General features: G+C 48.6%; 1 protein-coding gene across 7 annotated transcripts in view; it reads left to right on the top strand.

Moving 5' to 3' along the window:
* MED24 (mediator complex subunit 24) overlaps positions 1-16,975 on the top strand; it is a 35,991-nt gene that overhangs the window by 1,375 nt on the left and 17,641 nt on the right. The window contains exons 2-5 of one of the 7 annotated variants that reach the window (XM_047757231.1): positions 5,692-5,876; positions 10,543-10,651; positions 11,573-11,783; positions 11,876-11,958. In XM_047757231.1, coding sequence (XP_047613187.1) covers positions 11,654-11,783; positions 11,876-11,958 — 213 coding nt within the window. In that variant the 5' untranslated portion in view covers positions 5,692-5,876; positions 10,543-10,651; positions 11,573-11,653. Of the gene's footprint in view, positions 1-5,691; positions 5,877-10,515; positions 10,652-10,699; positions 10,845-10,879; positions 11,191-11,497; positions 11,784-11,875; positions 11,959-16,975 lie in introns of those variants that run through there. The other 6 variants (XM_047757232.1, XM_047757233.1, XM_047757230.1 and 3 more) reach the window with 6 other exon arrangements.

A 16,975-nucleotide genomic window follows, 5' to 3' on the forward strand; every position in this document is an offset into this window, starting at 1 on the left:
CCCCTGATGGCTCAGCGGAAACGAATCTATCATCCATGAGGATGCAAGTTCCATCCCTGGCCTCGCTCAGTGGGTGAAGGATCCAGCCTTTCCGTGAGCTGTGGTGTAGGTCGCAGACGCAGCTCTGATCTCAGGTTGTTGCGGCTGTGGTGTAGGCCAGAGGCTACAGTGCCGGTTCAATCCTTAGCCTCCATATGCCATGGGTGCGGCCCTAAAAAGACGACAACAACAACAACAACAACAAAAAGGATCCCCTTCCCCAAAGGAGAGGTCTCCTTCCTGTTAGCCCCACTGCTCATGCACACACGCGCACACACACACCTGCATTCATGGACATAAAACCAACCCAGTGACGCCAGAGCCCCTTTCATCTCAGGATCTCCCAGCGCCAGGCAGAGCTCTAATTACCCCAGCACCCACCCTGGCCCCGCCGGTTCCCCCGCTGTCATTAGCCCAGTTTTACCAGCGGGGGCCACAGCCTTCCCACGGCTCCCAAGGCCAGGGCGGGGCCCTGTCTTCACAGCCTGCTCTTGGAGAGGTGTGTGTGTGTGTGTGTGTGTGTGTGTGTGTGTGTGTGTGAAAAGGACCTGCTTCCAGTTCGTACTGGGCAGAATCACCTGCCAAGTGTGGGGTTCTGAACAACAGCCTAGCAGCATATAGATTTGGGCTGCCCTCACTTACCTTAGTCTCAGCCACCTGCATCTGCAGCCTTGTCGGAACCACTTCTTTTACAGGGGTATTGGGGTTTGCAGTGCATGGAGGGGAGGGTGCCTCTCTTGGGAGCCCCTGGAATCACTGGGATGAGAAGGGTAGTTGGGATGAAACCCATGGGATGCAGAGTGGAGTGTGGTGGTGAGGGGTTTGCACTGGGGGGCGGATACTTGCAGTGTGGAATTGGGGCTGCAGCATGCAGAGTCAGCGTGCAGTAAGTGAACCTGCGGGTTCCGCCTGGGCTCACGGTGGACATGCAACAGCTGCAATGTGGGACAGGAGGCTGATGGCGCAGGGTCAGGGCAGAGTGCAGTGGGAGCTGCACTGAGGGTGGCTGTTTGCCAGTCGATGCCCCCTCCTCAGTGATCTGGTCTGGCTGAAACCCGGGGGTGTGGAGTGCTCAGGGTACATGCCATATGGTGTCTGGAAATAGTCTCTTGGGATTGAGCTGCCCAAAGAATTGGGAGAGACTCTCAGTGCATGAGATATATTTCTGAGACGAGCTACATGTATCCTCTGCAATGGTCAGCCCAGCAAGAACCAGGAGGCAGGGGAAGGGTCTGGCCATAATCTGGATTAAGGCGGGGAGATGGAGTCTGGGGGAGAAGGTGAAAGTGCTAGGGTTTTTTTCTCTCCTCCACTCTGGCTTTCCCACCACATCTCCTTGATGAAAGGCCCTAAAGTTTTATTGAGTGAGGGACATTTTTTTGAAATTCTAGACCCAGAGCCCCAGAAAATGAGGTGCTTCATGATCCCCCTTTTCTCCCATGGCCAGAGTGTGCACCTTAAACTCAGAGATCAAATCTCACCATTTCTTTTCTTTTCTTTTCTTTTTTTTGTCTTTTTCTAGGGCCATACCCACGGCAGATGGAGGTTCCCAGGCTAGGGGTCTAATTGGAGCTGTAGCCACCAGCCTACATCACAGCCCCAGCAACGCCAGATCCAAGCCTCGTCTGTGACCTACACAACAGCTCATAGCAACACCGGATCCCTAACCTACTGAGCAAGGCCAGGGATCAAACCGGCAACCTCACGGTTTCTAGTCGGATGCGTTAACCACTGAGCCACGATGGGAACTCCCAAATTTCACCATTTCTATCTTCTCCTTATCTCTCTCCCTTTCCTCGTCTTGTTTTTGTTTTATTTCACTTTTTAGGGCCGCACCTGAGGCGTATTCCCAGGCCAGGGGTCAAATCAGAGCTACAGCTACTGGCCTACACCACAGCCACAGCAATGTGGGATCCGAGCTGCATCTGCGATCTACACCACATTTCATAGCAACACCAGATCCTTAACCCACTGAGCAAGGCCAGGGATCGAACCCACATCCTCACGGGTTCTAGTTAGATTTGTTTCCGCTGTGCCACCTCCCTTCCCTCAGCTCTTAATGTGGGCTGTAACAGACCTGGGCAAGGGCAAAGTGAAGGGCGCACGGCCTCCAAAGCAGGCAACTTGCCAGATGCCAAGATGCAGCCCAGGTCTGGGCTTACAGCCCCTGGCTCTGGGTTGCGTCACTCCCGTTCCCACCCCACTCGCCCTGTCTATGCCTGTTTCTGGAAGCTTCTAGCTCAGCTCAGAGTCATTTTGTCCCCAGCTCCTGGCCCCTCTTTGCCATGAAACCCTTCCCGGGGCCGCTCCTCCCATCCCCCTCACCTCTGCTTCAGGGCTGAGTCCAAGGGGAGAGCAGGAGGGTGGGGCGTGAGTGCGATGGGTAGAGACCCTGCAAGGGGATTTGTCTGACGGCCCCCTCCCTCCTAGACTTTGGTTGCCAAGGAGGCAGCAGGAACAGCCTGTTCTCTGGGCTCCCATCGGAGCAGCTATGCCCAGGCCCCTCCCTCTCTTCCTTCTTCCTTCCCTCCCTCCCAGACTGTTGCTAGGAAGCACCCCAAGATTTCTCAAGGGTCCAGAAACCAGGGGATCCAGATAGCTTTCTGAAGAGCTTTCCCCAAAGCCTGGAAGCCAAGACCCCCCGCAGGGTTCTCCCCCCACCATCCCCTGCTCAGAATCCCCGAGCAGTTTGGGGGAACAGGGGACAAGGGCTCTGCCCCAGCCAGCCCTGAACCTAGCTCAGGGGCCTGGGCCTCAGGAATTCTCCTGCCCATCTCCTTTTGACCTTTTGGGCTCTGGGTGATGTCAGCAAGTGACACCCTTTGACTCTGCAGACACAGCCCCACTTATTGGGGAGTCCTGGAAGATTCTAGAAAGCAGACGAAACTGAGGTATCACTAAGAGAACCTAAAACCCAGGTATTTCTCCTTCTTATGAATTTTTTAAGCAAGAAAATGTGGTGGTGGTGGGAGTTCCTCTTGTGGCTCTGGAGGTTAAGAATAGGAGTTCCCGCTGTGGCTCAGTGGTAAACAAACCCGACTAGCATCTGTGAGGACAAGGGTTCAATCCCTGGCTTCAATCAATGGGTTAAGGATCTGGCATTGCCATGAGCTGTGGTGTAGGTCACAGACACAGCCTGGATCTGGCGTTGCTGTGGCTGTGGTATAGGCCAGCGGCTACAGCTCTGATTCGACCCCTAGCCTGGGAACTTCCATATGCTACACACACACACACAAAAAGAACCCAACGTAGTGTCCACGAGGATGCTGGTTCAATCCCTGGCCTCGCTCAGTGGTTTTAAAATCTGGCATTGCAGCAAGCTGCTTGCGGTGTAGGTTGCAGATGGGGTATTGCCATAGCTATGGTGTCTCAGCCTAGCCTGCTGGTAAAAAAAAGAAAGAAAGAAAGAAAGAAAGCTGGAGGAGTTCCCTAGTGGTACATTGGGTTAAGGACCCAACATTGTCACTGCTGTGGCTCGAGTTCATTCATGGCCCTTCTGCATGTCATGTCGGGGGTATAGCAAAAAAAGAAATAAAAAAGATAGTGGAAGTGGAGAAAAGAAAAGGGAGTCAGTTCACAGGAGTTGGGGATCAAGTGGCTAGCAGAGCTGAGAGACTGGGCAATTAGCAAATGATTGTCCTGCTAAGAGTAAAGTGGCTACTTATTGCCCTCCATCAATCACTTTTGTCCCATTAGGTGCCCTGGTTATGGGTCACAAAAAAGAGAGCCTGGGAAGTGTCTTGGGCCTGGCTGGGTTTTGCTTTTTTTTTTTTTTTTTTCATTTTATGGCTGTGCCTGTGACATAGGGAAGTACCCCCGGCTAGGGGTCGAATCAGAGCTGTAGCTGCTGGCCTACACCACAACCACAGCAATGCCAGATCTGAGCCACATCTGAGAACTACTCTGCAGCTTGTGGCAATGCTGGATCCTTAACCCACTCAACAAGGCCGGGGATCAAACCCGCATCCTCGTGGATACTATATCAGGATCTTAACCCGCCGAGGCTCGACAGGAACTCCTGAGCTCTGCTTTTGGTAGATGAGGCCAGATGTGGAAAAAGAAGCAGGCGCCTTCTCCAGGTTGTCTTTCAGAGTTTCTTTTATTTTTATTCATTTGACATTTTTTTTAAGGGCCACACCTGTGGCATATGGAGGTTCCCAGGCTGGGGTCCAATCAGAGCTGCAGCTGCTGGCTTACGCTACAGCCACAGCAATGCCAGATCCAAGCCGTGTCTGTGACCTACACCACAGCTCACAGCCACACCAGATCCCTAACCCACTGAGCGAGGCCAGGGATCGAACCTACAACCTCATGGATACCGGTTGAATCCGTTTCGGCTGAGACATATGCAAACTCTGACTTTACGTGCCATGCATTGGATTCCCTAAGCTTTCTCAGCTTCTGGTTTCATTCCTGCATGGAAGCCTTTCAACCTGCTTTGCTGGGAGGAGAGAGGAGGAGAGGAGCAGGGGGCAGTCTCCTGTACCTACCACGCTGCAGCCCACTCCCTCCAGGTAAAGGAAACCGTGATGGCACAGACTGGTGTGGAGGCCAAAAGTATAGAGTGGTTCTCAGGGCACAGAGGGAGGGGTGGCTGACCTTCCTGCCTCACCACTGTCCAGGCCTCAGGATCCCAGCACCCTCTTCAACATGCTGGAGGGTGTGGACATCCTTCAGGGTGTTAGATAGGAAACAGCTAAAAATTGCTTCAAATTCTGCCTTTCACTGTCCTGGCTGGTCTTGGTGTTTTGGCCATGTCTGTGGCATGTGGAAGTTCCCTGGCCAGGGATCGAACCGGTGCCACAGCCTTGATCCAAGCTGCTGCAGTGACAAGGCCAGATCCCTAACTTGCTGTGCCACAAGAGAGCTCCCTGGCTGGTCTTTTCTGGGCTTTTCCCGGGGGTGGGGGATCCATAAAGTGTCCTTGAGGGGGGCCACCTGTAGCCTTCTCCCCTATCTCCCTCTTCCCCAGATACACAAAGAGAGGGGATTTTGATATGGGGACTGGCGGTGGGGGGGGGGGGGAAGGGAACTGGTTTGGAGCCAGCTGTGCATGAATGTGTGGGAACGACTTGCTTTCTTTCCTCATCCACCTGCTGCCAATTAACTTCCCATAGTGGGGGTGCCCAGGCAAGCTTCCAAAGGAAAACGTTCCCGTTAGGGGAAGGGAACGACTCAGTTTCCCTATCGAGAGAAGGGAAGATGAAACCCTTTATGTGTGGTATGCTTACCAAGTATTTTAGCGTTTCTGGATCTAGACTTGCTAGTTTACCGTATGCATCTTTCCAGCCTAGATAAGGAATGTCCCCATTTCCTTGGGTACCAAAATCCCAATTCCTCATAGCCTCTTAACACACCCCAAGTCCTCACTCTGATCTAGCTCCTTTTTTTTTTTTCTGTCTTTTTGCCTTTTCTAGGGCCGCTCCCGTGGCATATGGAGGTTCCCAGGCTAGGGGTCTAATCGGAGCTGTAGCCACTGGCCTGGCCTGTGCCAGAGACACAGCAATGTCAGATCTGAGCCATGTCTGCAACCTACACCACGGCTCATGGCAATGCCAGATCCTTAACCCTCATGGTTCCTAGTCGGATTCATTAACCACTGAGCCGAGACGGGAACTCCCTGATCTAGCTCCTTTTCTGCCATTGCTCCAGTGACACCATGTCCTCTGCTTGGCTGGCTTCTACCGCCCCCTCTTCTCCAGCTGGACCCCTTCCTCAGCCCAACCAGCTAAGAAGATAAAGAGCTTGGGGCTCGCCGCTAAGAGAGCAGAAGTGGGAACTCAGCCTCCTCCAGTGCCGAGGAAGAAGAAACAGACAGCCAAGGAAAGTGGAGTTAAGTAAGGGAGATGGTTGCGAGGGGGTGTGTGGGGAGGGTTTCCGTCTACACTCAAAGGGGATGTCAGCATCTCTTCTCTCAGCCTCTGGAGGATTCTCATGGGATCCCATCCTTATGGTGGGCAAGCCAGAGAGATTGTGGGTCCTAGGAAGCTCTTCTGGTGTGGAGGGAAGAGATGGTGTAGGAAAGGGTGTCTCTGAAACTTACACACTAGAGAGTCAGGATGAAATAGAGAAATTGGGGAATTCCCGCTACGGCTCAGAGGGATTGGTGGAGTCTCTGCAGCGCCAGGATGCAGGTTCCATCCCTGGTATGGCACAGTGGGTTAAAAGATCCCGTGTTGCTGCAGCTGTGGTGTAGTTTGCAAGTGGGGCTTGGATCTGATCCCTGGCCTAGGAATGCCATATGCTGCAGGGTGGCTGAAAAAGAAAAAAAAAAAAAATAGAGAAATTAGAAACAGCCCTTGCCCAGAGCTAAGGGAGTCCTTTTACTCCCTCAGGAGTCCAGTCCTTGGGGAGACCCTGCCAAGCCTAGAGAAAGGGCTGCTGGTCGGGGGCTGTGGGGGGTGGACAGGAAAAACAGATGACCTCACGACAAAAGCCACCTCCCTGCCACTGTGAAGTGGAGAGATGGCATCCCCCCACCCAGATCTGCCAGCTTCCTGTTAGAGGGGGATGGTTTGAGTTCAGAATATCACTATTGGAGTTCCCGTCATAGCTCAGCGGGTTTGATCCCTGGCCTTGCTTAGTGGGTTAAAGATCTGGTGTTGCCATGAGCTGTGGTGTAGGTCACAGATGTGGCTGGGATCCCTTGTTGCTATGGCTCTGGCGTAGGCTGGCGACTACAGCTCTGATGGACCCCTAGCCTGGGAACCTCCACATGCCGCGGGTGCAGTCCTAAAAAAATTAAAATAAAAAAAAAGAAGGAGTTCCTATCGTGGATCAGTGGCTAACAAATCTGACTAGGAATCATGAGGTTGCACATTTGATCCCTGGCCTTGCTCAGTGGGTTGGGGATCTGGAGTTGCTGCGAGCTGTGGTGTAGGTCGCAGATGCAGCTTGGATCTGGTGTGGCTGTGACTGTGGTGTAGGCCAGTGACTACAGCTCTGATTAGACCCCTAGCCTGGGAACCTCCATATGCCATGGGAGAGGCCCTAGAAAAGGTAAAAAGACCAAAAATAAATAAATAAATAAATAATCACTATCTGCTGTATAGACAGGGAACTATATCCAAATCACTTGTGATAGCACATGATGGAGGGTAAAATGAGAAAAAAGAATGTATATATATGTATGACTGGGCCACATAGCTATACAGCAGAAATTGTCAGAACATTGTACATCAACTCTAATAAAGTTTTTTAAATGATTTTTATTTTTCCCATTATAGTTGGTTTACAGTGTTCTGTCAATTCTGTCCAGCGAAGTGACCCAGTCACATATACATACATACATACATTCTTCTTTTCCTTTCTTTTCTTTTTTGCTTTTTAGGGCCGTACCTGCAGCATATGGAAGTTCCCAGGCTAGGGGTCCAATCAGAGCTTCAGCTGCCGGTCTACACCACAGCCACAGCAACACGGAGTCAGAGCTGCATCTACACCACAGCTCATGGCAACGCCAGATCCTTAACCCACTGAGGGAGGCCAGGGATCTAACCTGCAACCTCATGGTTCCTAGCTGGATTCATTTCTGCTTCGCCCAGACGGGAACTCCTATACATTCTTTTTCTCACATTATCCTCCATCCTGCTCCATCACAAGTGACTAGATATAGTTCCCAGTGCTATACAGCAGGATCTCATTGCTTATCCATTCCAAATGCAATAGTTTGCAACTATTAACCCCAGATTCCCCCAACTTTTATTATTATTATTATTATTATTATTATTGTCTTTTTGCCATTTCTTGGGCCTATCCCGTGGCATATGGAGGTTCCCAGGCTAGGGGTCAAATCGCAGCTATAGCCGCTGGCCTATGCCAGAGCCACAGCAGCGCAGGATCCGGGCCACATCTGCGACCTACACCACAGCTCACGGCAACGATGGATCGTTAACCCACTGAGCAACCTCATGGTTCCTAGTCGGATTTGTTAACCACTGCGCCACCACGGGATCTCCCCAACTTTTTTTAATAAAAAAATTAGAAAAAGAATATAGCAGGATTTCCTATTGTGGCTCAGCTGAAACAAACCCAACTAGTGTCCATGGGGATTCAGGTTTGATCCCTGGCCTCACTCAGTGGGTTGGGGATCCAGCGTTGCTGTGAGCTGTGGTGTAGGCCGGCAGCTGCAGCTCTGATTCAACCCCTACCTAGTCTGGGAATCTGGAAACGTCCATATACTGCACCCGTGGCTCTAAAAAAACAAAACGACAACAACAAAATTGCTATCCTCAGGACCCAAACATTCTCCACTCCCATGGGAACAGGACTCAGTACCCCCTAAGTCAGGAGCAGTCACAAATTGGCAGCTTCTCTCCAAGAGGGCAGTTTGGGCTGTGAGGGATGGGAGGAGAGCTGCAGGATCCAGGGATGGGTAGAGGCAGGAAGCCCTAAGCTTCAGTAATAGGACAGGAATGAGAGGAGAGAAGCAAGCAATGGTAGAGGGAGAGGCCTGGGAGAAGGGATGCCAGGTGTGTGAGAGTCTGCTGAGAAACAGCGTCTGCGGCCATCGTGTTTGTGTGTGTGTGTGTGTCTGGAGGGAGTTTGGAGGTTAAGTGTGAGGAGTCTGGGTTCTCCCTCCATCCTGGTTTGGAAGCTTTGGCTACACATATTTGGCGGCTGTTTTGCATAAACATTATTCCCCAGTGGTGTCACTTGGGCGGGTACTAGAGGGAGCAGAATGGAGGGGGTTGTGGGTGGCTGAATGTAGAGGGAAGAAGGCCATAGGCAGTCATGACCTTAGAGGGATGTGATCTGGCTCTCCTCCAGCTGCACTCTCCTCTTTGGAGCAGGAGCTCTTGTCTCCTTGTATAGACTGTGCTCCAGATACCCAAGATCCTGTTATTCTCTGCCTTGAGTGCCTCAGGTTTGCTTCCAGAGCCTGAGTGGGTTGCTCTTCCAGATATAGCCCTCTGTGAACTGATTCCACCACTGAAAGGGTGACCAAAGAATGGTGATTGGATGATATGGCTGGAGTTTGGACTTATGGGTAGGGATATGAGGCTCCTCACGGTATGGGATTGGGGGACGAACATAGGGGTGGCGGGATACTGGGGAGGGCTTCCATGTAGTTCTAGTTGTAAATGTTAGGGACAACCTGTCCACAGGACACGGATGAGGGCTGTGTATAGGGAAGCTCAGATGTTGGAGTCAGAGGTGAGTAGCATTTGCTTTTGGCTTCTCACTGGCTGGCAGGAGGGGAGAGAAGGGCTAATACCCCCAAACACTGGACATAATTATCTGTAATATGGTTTCATGGCATAAGACAAGACATACTGTTTGTTTTTCATTTTTGGCCGACCAGAATCATATGGAATTCCTAGCTCAGGGATCAGATCCGAGCAACAGTTGTCACCTAAGATGCTGCTGCTGCTGTGCCAGTGCCTGATCCTTAACCCACTGTGCTGGATCAGCGATTGAATCTGCTTCCCAGTGCTCCAGAGATGCTGCTAATCCCACTGTGCCACCGCAGGAACCCCCATATTGTTTTCTGTTTTTTGTTATTGTTGTTGTTTTTTCCAGTTTAATGGGGTTCTTTTTTAGTGGACTCTTTCAAAGTAGAGTTGATTTACAGTGTTGTGCCAATTTCCATATATATATGTACACATATACATATATATATACTTTTTTTTTAGTGCCGCACCAGTGGCACATGTAGGTTCTCAGGCTAGGAGTCAAATCAGAGCTGTAGCAGCTGGCCTATACCACAGCCACAGCAAAGGTGGATCTGAGCCACGTCTGCAACTTATACCACAGCTCACAGCAATGCTGGATCTTCAACTCACTGAGCGAGGCTAGGGATCCAACCTGCCTCCTCATGGATACTAGTCAGATTCATTTCCGCTGAGCCACGACAGGAACTTCTCCATTTTCTTTCTTTTTTTTTTCTTTTCTTTTTTTTTAAAGGGCTGAATCTGCAGCATATGGAGATTTCCCAGGCTAGGGGTTGAATCGGAGCTCTAGCCACCGGCCTACACCACAGCCACAGCAAGGTCAGATCTGAGCCCTGTCTGCGACATACACCACAGCTCACAGCAATGCCGAATCCTTAACCCACTGAGCGAGGCCAGGGATTGAACCTGCAACCTCATTGTTACTAGTCAGAGTCGTTTCCGCTGTGCCACAATGGCACCTCCTCCATATTGTTTTTAATACTTTTTTAAAATAATTGTTTTAGATTTATAGGGATAAAATGAAAATAGTGGAGAGTCTCTATGTACCCCACACTAAACTCCCCCCCCCCTTTTTTAAACATCTTATGTTAGTGTGGTACATTTGTTAACATTATTATACACTATTGATACATTATTGTTAACTAAAGCCCATGCTTTTTTCAGATTGCTTAGTTTTCACCTAATGTTCTTCTGGTTCAGGACTACATCCAGGTTACCAAGTTACATTTAGTCATTATGTCTCCTTGGACTCTTGACTATGAAGGTTTCTCAGACTGTCCTTATTTTTGATGACCTAAACCTCAGTTTCTTCCTTACTTCTCCCTGTTTTCAGGCAGTATGCTGGGCCAGGAGATTCTGGAAGGATCGCCAGATTTGGGGGTTGAAGTGGTGGGTGATGTGTGTGCAACTGACAGAACCTCAACGTTGCTTCTGGAATACAGGTGTGGAAATGAGAAGAACTCTGGTAAGCACGGCCAAAAAAAAAAAAAAAAACCAAACCAACCAACCAACCAACCAAACACCCTGGTAGATCCAGGTATTTAGGAGAACAACAACAACAACAAAAAGTCCGGGAGAGAGAAAATCTACTGATGAACGTAAACCATACCCTTGGTGTTGCCTACTAACCAGCAGGTAATGAAAGCACATCCTAAGGTAACTTAAATGCTCGGTCGACAGTGACGTCACTAGAGGAAGCCCTTGCGGGAGGCCTTTAGAGAGCCTTTCCCAGCATCTCAGTGATGCCCGAGCTCCCACACGTCCTTCCCTGAAGGAGAGAAAATGCAGACTGACTAGCTTCGTTCCTTAGCTTCCTTACTAACGGAGTCCACAGAACTGCAATTCCCAGAAGGCATCGTGGAGTAACCAGTCTCTTATTGCATTCTTATTGGTTCATGGTTGTTACTCTCAGCCAATAGAAAATTAGCTCTTTAATAAGTGCCAAAATGGCGCTACGTAGGATCTAGAACTAGGTTGTCCGGTAGGCTTAAATTTGGGGAGGTGATGGATGAAAAGTAAACAGGGAATTAAAGTTTCAGGGTTGGGGAGGGTGGAGGAAATGGGGGGAAAATCTGGATTTGAGATGGTAGCGGCTCAGGGACGCAGCCAGAGCTAAGGGCGTAGTCAGGCACCCGGAACCGGCTTAACCCCTTGCTGCCCGTTCTTTGTATTAAACCCCTTTGACACCCTCTTTTTAGTTAGTGCTCCAGTTTAAAGAAGAACGGTTCAGGAGGAAAGAATCTGACAGGATCCTTACTTTGCCCCTTTCCCCTTTTTTTCCTTTCTAGTTCTGCCTTCGTTAAATCTTCCTGTATCTTCTCCATTCCATTTAATTCTGCCCCTCCCCCCCTTCTTTTCCTCAGAATTTCCTCTCCCCGCCTCTAGCTCGATTTCTCCCCCCTCAAAGCTGACCTCCACCGGCCCCGCCGCCTCAGAGTGAAATCATGAAGGTGGTGAACCTGAAGCAAGCCATTTTGCAAGCTTGGAAGGAGCGATGGAGTGACTACCAGTGGTCAATCAACATGAAGAAATTCTTTCCCAAAGGAGCCACCTGGGACATTCTCAACCTAGCAGGTCTCGTGTGAAGTAGGAAGGAAGGATGGATGGGAGGGCTAACCCCAGAAATGTTGTAACCACTCAGTCTTCCTTTGTTATTGCCCTTGCAGAAGCACTACTGGAGCAGGCCATGATTGGACCGTCCCCCAATCCTCTCATCCTGTCCTACCTGAAGTATGCCATTAGTTCCCAGGTAAACTGTTCCCCTTATTCCACAAAGTGAGGGTTTGGAGGTGAAAGACTTGGAGTCTGTCAGCTCACACTTTCTAGGTGAATGTGCCTGAACACATCATTTGTCTGAGCCTCAGTTTTCTCTTGAAAATGTCATCTTTCACTTGTTGTGATGAATATTGCATTCACTGTCCTCTGAATAAACATTCACAAATGCTTGTATGTGCCAGGCAATGCTATAGGCACTGGGGATTTACCTGTGAACAGAGCTAATCCCAGCACACAATGAATTTATTAGGTAGTACAAGCATGTAAATAAGCAACCAATCACAGGATGGGATTATGATTAGGCTAGGGCAGAGTATTGTGGAGTACATGGGAGGGATGCTTAATCCAGTCTGAATGATTAGGGAGGAAGTGATGTTTAAACCAAATCATGAGTGTTGAGTGGGAGTTAACCAGGCAGATTGATGAGCATGTACACAGCAGAGAGAAAAACATGCAAAGGCTGGGAGACAAACATCACATGATATTTAGGAACTGGAAATAATGTGATATGATAGAGCAGCAGTTTTGGTCTCAGGACGTTTTAATTCTCTTAAAAATTAAGACTCCTGGAATTCCCATACTGGCTCAGTGGTTAATGAACCTGACTAGCATCCATGAGGTTGCGGGTTCGATCCCTGGCTTTGCTCAGTGAGTTAAGGATTGCCTTGAGCTGTCATGTAGGTTACAGATACCGCTCGGGTCTGACATTGTTGGGGCTGTGGCATACTATGCCAGTGGCTACAGCTCCAATTTGACCCCTAGCCTGGGAACTTCCATATGCCATGGGTGCGGCCCTAAAGAGACCAAAAAAAAAAAAAGAAAAAAAAAAAATTGAGACTCCCATAGAGCTTTTGTTTATATGTGTCATAGTTATTCATATTTACCATTTTAGATACTGAAAGATAAAATTTTAAACTTTATTAATGTATTTAAAAGTAACAAAAAATTAAACCCATAATATACTAATATAAATAACATTTTAATGAAAAATAACTATTTTCCAAAACCAAAAAAATTAGTGAGAAAGTTGGCATTGTTTTACATTTTTTGCAAATCTCTTTTAATTCTGGCTTAATATATAGAATACAGCTGAGGAGTTCCCATCATGACTTAGCAGTAACCAACCCGACTTGTATCCATGAAGACTCGGGGTTCGATCCCTCATCTCGCTCAGTGGGTTAAGGATCTGGCATTGCTGTGAGCTGTGGTGTAGATCACAGACGTGTCTCGGATCTAGTGGCATTGCTGTCTGTGGCAGTGGCATAGGCCAGCAACTGCAGCTCTGATTCAACCCCAAGCATGGGAACTTCCATGTGCCTTGGGTTCAGCCCTAAAAAAGAAAAAAAAAAAAAAAGAATACAGCTGAATTCTCATCTGTGCTTCTTTTTTTTTGGTCTTTTGTCTTCTTAGGGCGGCACCCACGACATATGGAGATTCCCAGGCTACGGGTTTAATTGGAGCTATAGATGCTGGCCTACGCCACAGCCACAGCAATGCCAGATCCGAGCTGCGTCTTCGACCTACACCACAGCTCATGGCAACAATCCTTAACCCACTGAGTGAGGCCAGGAATTGAACCTGCAACCTCATGGTTCCTAGTCGGATTCATTTCCCCTGCACCACGATGGGAACTCCTCATATGTGCTTCTGCATTCACTTGTTGCACTAGGCTATTTCAGCTGAAGTACATGAAGAAAACCTGACCGCACATATCAGCCATTTCGTTTCAAAAGGGAAGAATATTTTAATTAGTCTTTCAAATAAGTGTAGATATTATTCTTTGATGTTATGCTAAAACACAGTAGGTGGTGGGAAACCACCTCAATGAACTTCTTATAGTCTTTTTAAAATCCATTGGTCTCTCTTGCACTTTTTTTTTTTTTGCTTTTTAGGGTTATGGAGGTTCTCAGGCTAGGGGTTGAATCAGAGCTGTAGCTGCAGGTCTGTGCCACAGCTACACCAGTGCCAGATCTGAGCCCGAGTCTGTGACCTACACCATAGCTCACAGCAACGCCGGATCCTTAACCCAATGAGCAAGACCGGAATCGAACCTACGTCCTCATGGATGCTAGTCAGATTCACTAACTGCTGAGCAGCAACGAGAACTCCTCTCTCTTACACTTTTACCCTTGCATGGTTTTTTCTTTCTTTCTTTTTTTTTTTCTTTTTGTGTTTTTCTTGGGCCGCTCCTTGGCATATGGAGGTTCCTAGGCTAGGGGTCTAATCGGAGCTGTAGCCACCGGCCTACGCCAGAGCCACAGCAACTCGAGATCCAAGGCACGTCTGCGACCTACACCATAGCTCATGGCAATGCCGGATCCTTTAACCCACTGAGCAAGGGCAGGGATCGAACCTGCAACCTCATGGTTCCTAGTCGGATTCGTTAACCACTGCACCACAACGGGTGCTCCCCCTTGCATGGTTTTATAATATCATGATTGGTCATTCGGAAGATATCCATTACTAAGTTATGTAGATATTAACAGTTGTTGACAAACTTAAGATCCTTTAAATAGCCCATTACATTTTGATGGGGTGTCCTTGATTTTGTGGACTTGGAGAATTTGTGGATTCATTTTAGAAAGATCACTCTGGTTGTAGTTTGAAGAATGAGTTGGAGGGGCACAAGACAGAAGGCAGGGAAATAGTTAGACTGGCATTTTTTTCCTGTAAAGGACCAGATAGCAAATACTTTCAGGTTAGCAGGCTGTATATCTCCACTCTCACTGTCCTGTCGTTATTGCTCAAAAGCACATATAGGCAGTATGTAAATAAATGGACATGGCTGTGTCCTGATACAATTTTATTTACAAAAAAAGGTGGTGAGCCAGATTTAGCTTACTAGCTGTAGTTTTCCAGCCCCCCGATTTCAGTTGTTGCAGTGATTCAGGTAGGAGAGGGTATTAGCATAAACTTGAGAAACGGTTTGCAGGAAGAAGAAAATATGAATTCAAGAACAACTTAGGGAGTTCCTGTCATGGGTCAGTGGTTCACAAATCCGACTAGGAACCATGAGGTTGCAGATTCCATCCCTGGCCTTGCTCAGTGGGTTAAGGATCTGGCGTTGCTGTGGGTACAGCCCTAGAAAAGGCAAACAACAACAACAACAACAAAAAGAACTTAGGAAGTGGCATTGAGAGGCTTTGGCGATTAAGTGGATGAAGGGTGTGAGGGAGAGTAAGAAATTAAGGCTGGTGTCTGGGTTTCTGGTTTGGCCTGTGGTGGTTAATGGGACCATAAGGAGACAGGGAGTGGAGCAGGACTGGTGTTAGGGTTGGGATGCAGATAAGGGTGGAGAGGGCTCGCTTGACGCTGGGCTTTTTTCGCTGAGGGCACCTGTGTGCCCTGTCAGAGACGTGCTCAGTAGGCCGTGGAACATATATGTGTGGGACTCAGAAGGAGAGGCGGAGACTGGAGCTACGGTTCAGGCTTTGTCAGCCGCAGGTGGTAATTGAAGCGATGGGCATGGATGCAATTACCCAGAGAGAGTGGAGAGGGAGCGAAGAAGTGACGCAGGCCATGTTTCTGAGGCACTGGTCACATTTAAGGAGCATACATAGGAAAAGAATTCCTCATCAGAGTCTGAAAAGAAGGGGCCCGTGTGGAGAGAAGGAGAACAAGAAAGTGTGGTATCTAGGACAGTCCAGGGAATTCATAATAGCCAAGAAATGGAAACAACCTAAATATCTCTGAGTAGATTAAGAAGATGTTGTATACACAATGGAATACTACTCAGCCATAAACATGAAAAAGTGCCGTTTGCAGCAACATGGATGCGACTAGAGAGTCTCATACTAAGTGACGTAAGTCAGAAAGAGAAAGACAAATACCGTATGATATCAAACATGTGGAATCTAAAGTGTAGCACAAATGAACCTATCTACAAGACAGAAACAGACTCAGAGACAAGGAGAACTGATTTCCAAGGAGGGAGGGAGTAGGATGGACTGGGAGTTTGGGGTTAGTAGATGCAAACTATTCATGTAGAACGGATAAGCAATGAGATCCTACTGTACAGCACAGGGAACTATGTCCAATTTTTTGGTGATAGAATATGATGGAAGATAATATGGGAAAAAGAATGTGTGCATAGGTATGACTGGATCACTTTGCTGTACAGCAGAAATTTATTTTATTTTATTATTATTTTATTTATTTATTTTTTTGTCTTTTTAGGGCCATACCTGCAGCATAGGGAGGTTCCCAGGCTAGGGGTCAAATCGGAGCTGTAGTCTCTGGCCTACACCACAGCCACAGCAATGCCAGATCCAAGCCTACACCACAGCTCACGGCAACATCGGATCCTTAACCCACTGAGTGGGGCCAAGGATTGCACCCGCGTCCTCATGGATGCTAGTCAGATTCCTTTCTGCCGAGCCACGATGGGACTCCTGCTGTACAGCAGAAATTGATCCAACACTGCAAATCAACCGTACTTTAATTTAAAAAAGAAAAGAAAAGAAAACCCAGGGAGGCGAGGACTGAAGGATGAGGAGGTGTTGCCTGGTGTGAGACGCTGCTGAGAGGTCCATGAGACCAGAACTGAGACGCATCCCTGGGGTTTAACAACAAGTTTGTTGATGAGCTTAATGAGAGGTTCACGCGGTGGTAAGGACAGAGGTGATTGGAGTGGGTCGCAGTGCGAAGGGAACGTGGGGAGATAGAGTGCAGGGCACTTGTACGTCTGTGAAGAGCGTGGTGGTTAATTGGAAGTACAGGATCTGTGGGAGGTTCTTTTAAAAATAGAAGCATCTTGAGATGTGTAGACTGATGGGAAAGGCAAGAGAGGGGAGGAGGAGGCTGAATTACCAGTGATCGAGAAGTAAACATGTATCTGACAGACCTCCATGACTTGGAAAGTGTGGTGCAAAATTAGCAACGGCTTCTTACTTCAGCGTCAAGAGGCTCTTTGGGCCAGTGCTGTGCGGGCAGAGGGCACTCAGGAGTTGCTAAGGGCGTTGACTCTGAAGAAGCATAGAGGGGATTAGGGA

Source organism: Phacochoerus africanus, chromosome 14, assembly GCF_016906955.1.
Source record: "Phacochoerus africanus isolate WHEZ1 chromosome 14, ROS_Pafr_v1, whole genome shotgun sequence".
In the NCBI taxonomy this organism is placed as follows: domain Eukaryota; kingdom Metazoa; phylum Chordata; class Mammalia; order Artiodactyla; family Suidae; genus Phacochoerus; species Phacochoerus africanus.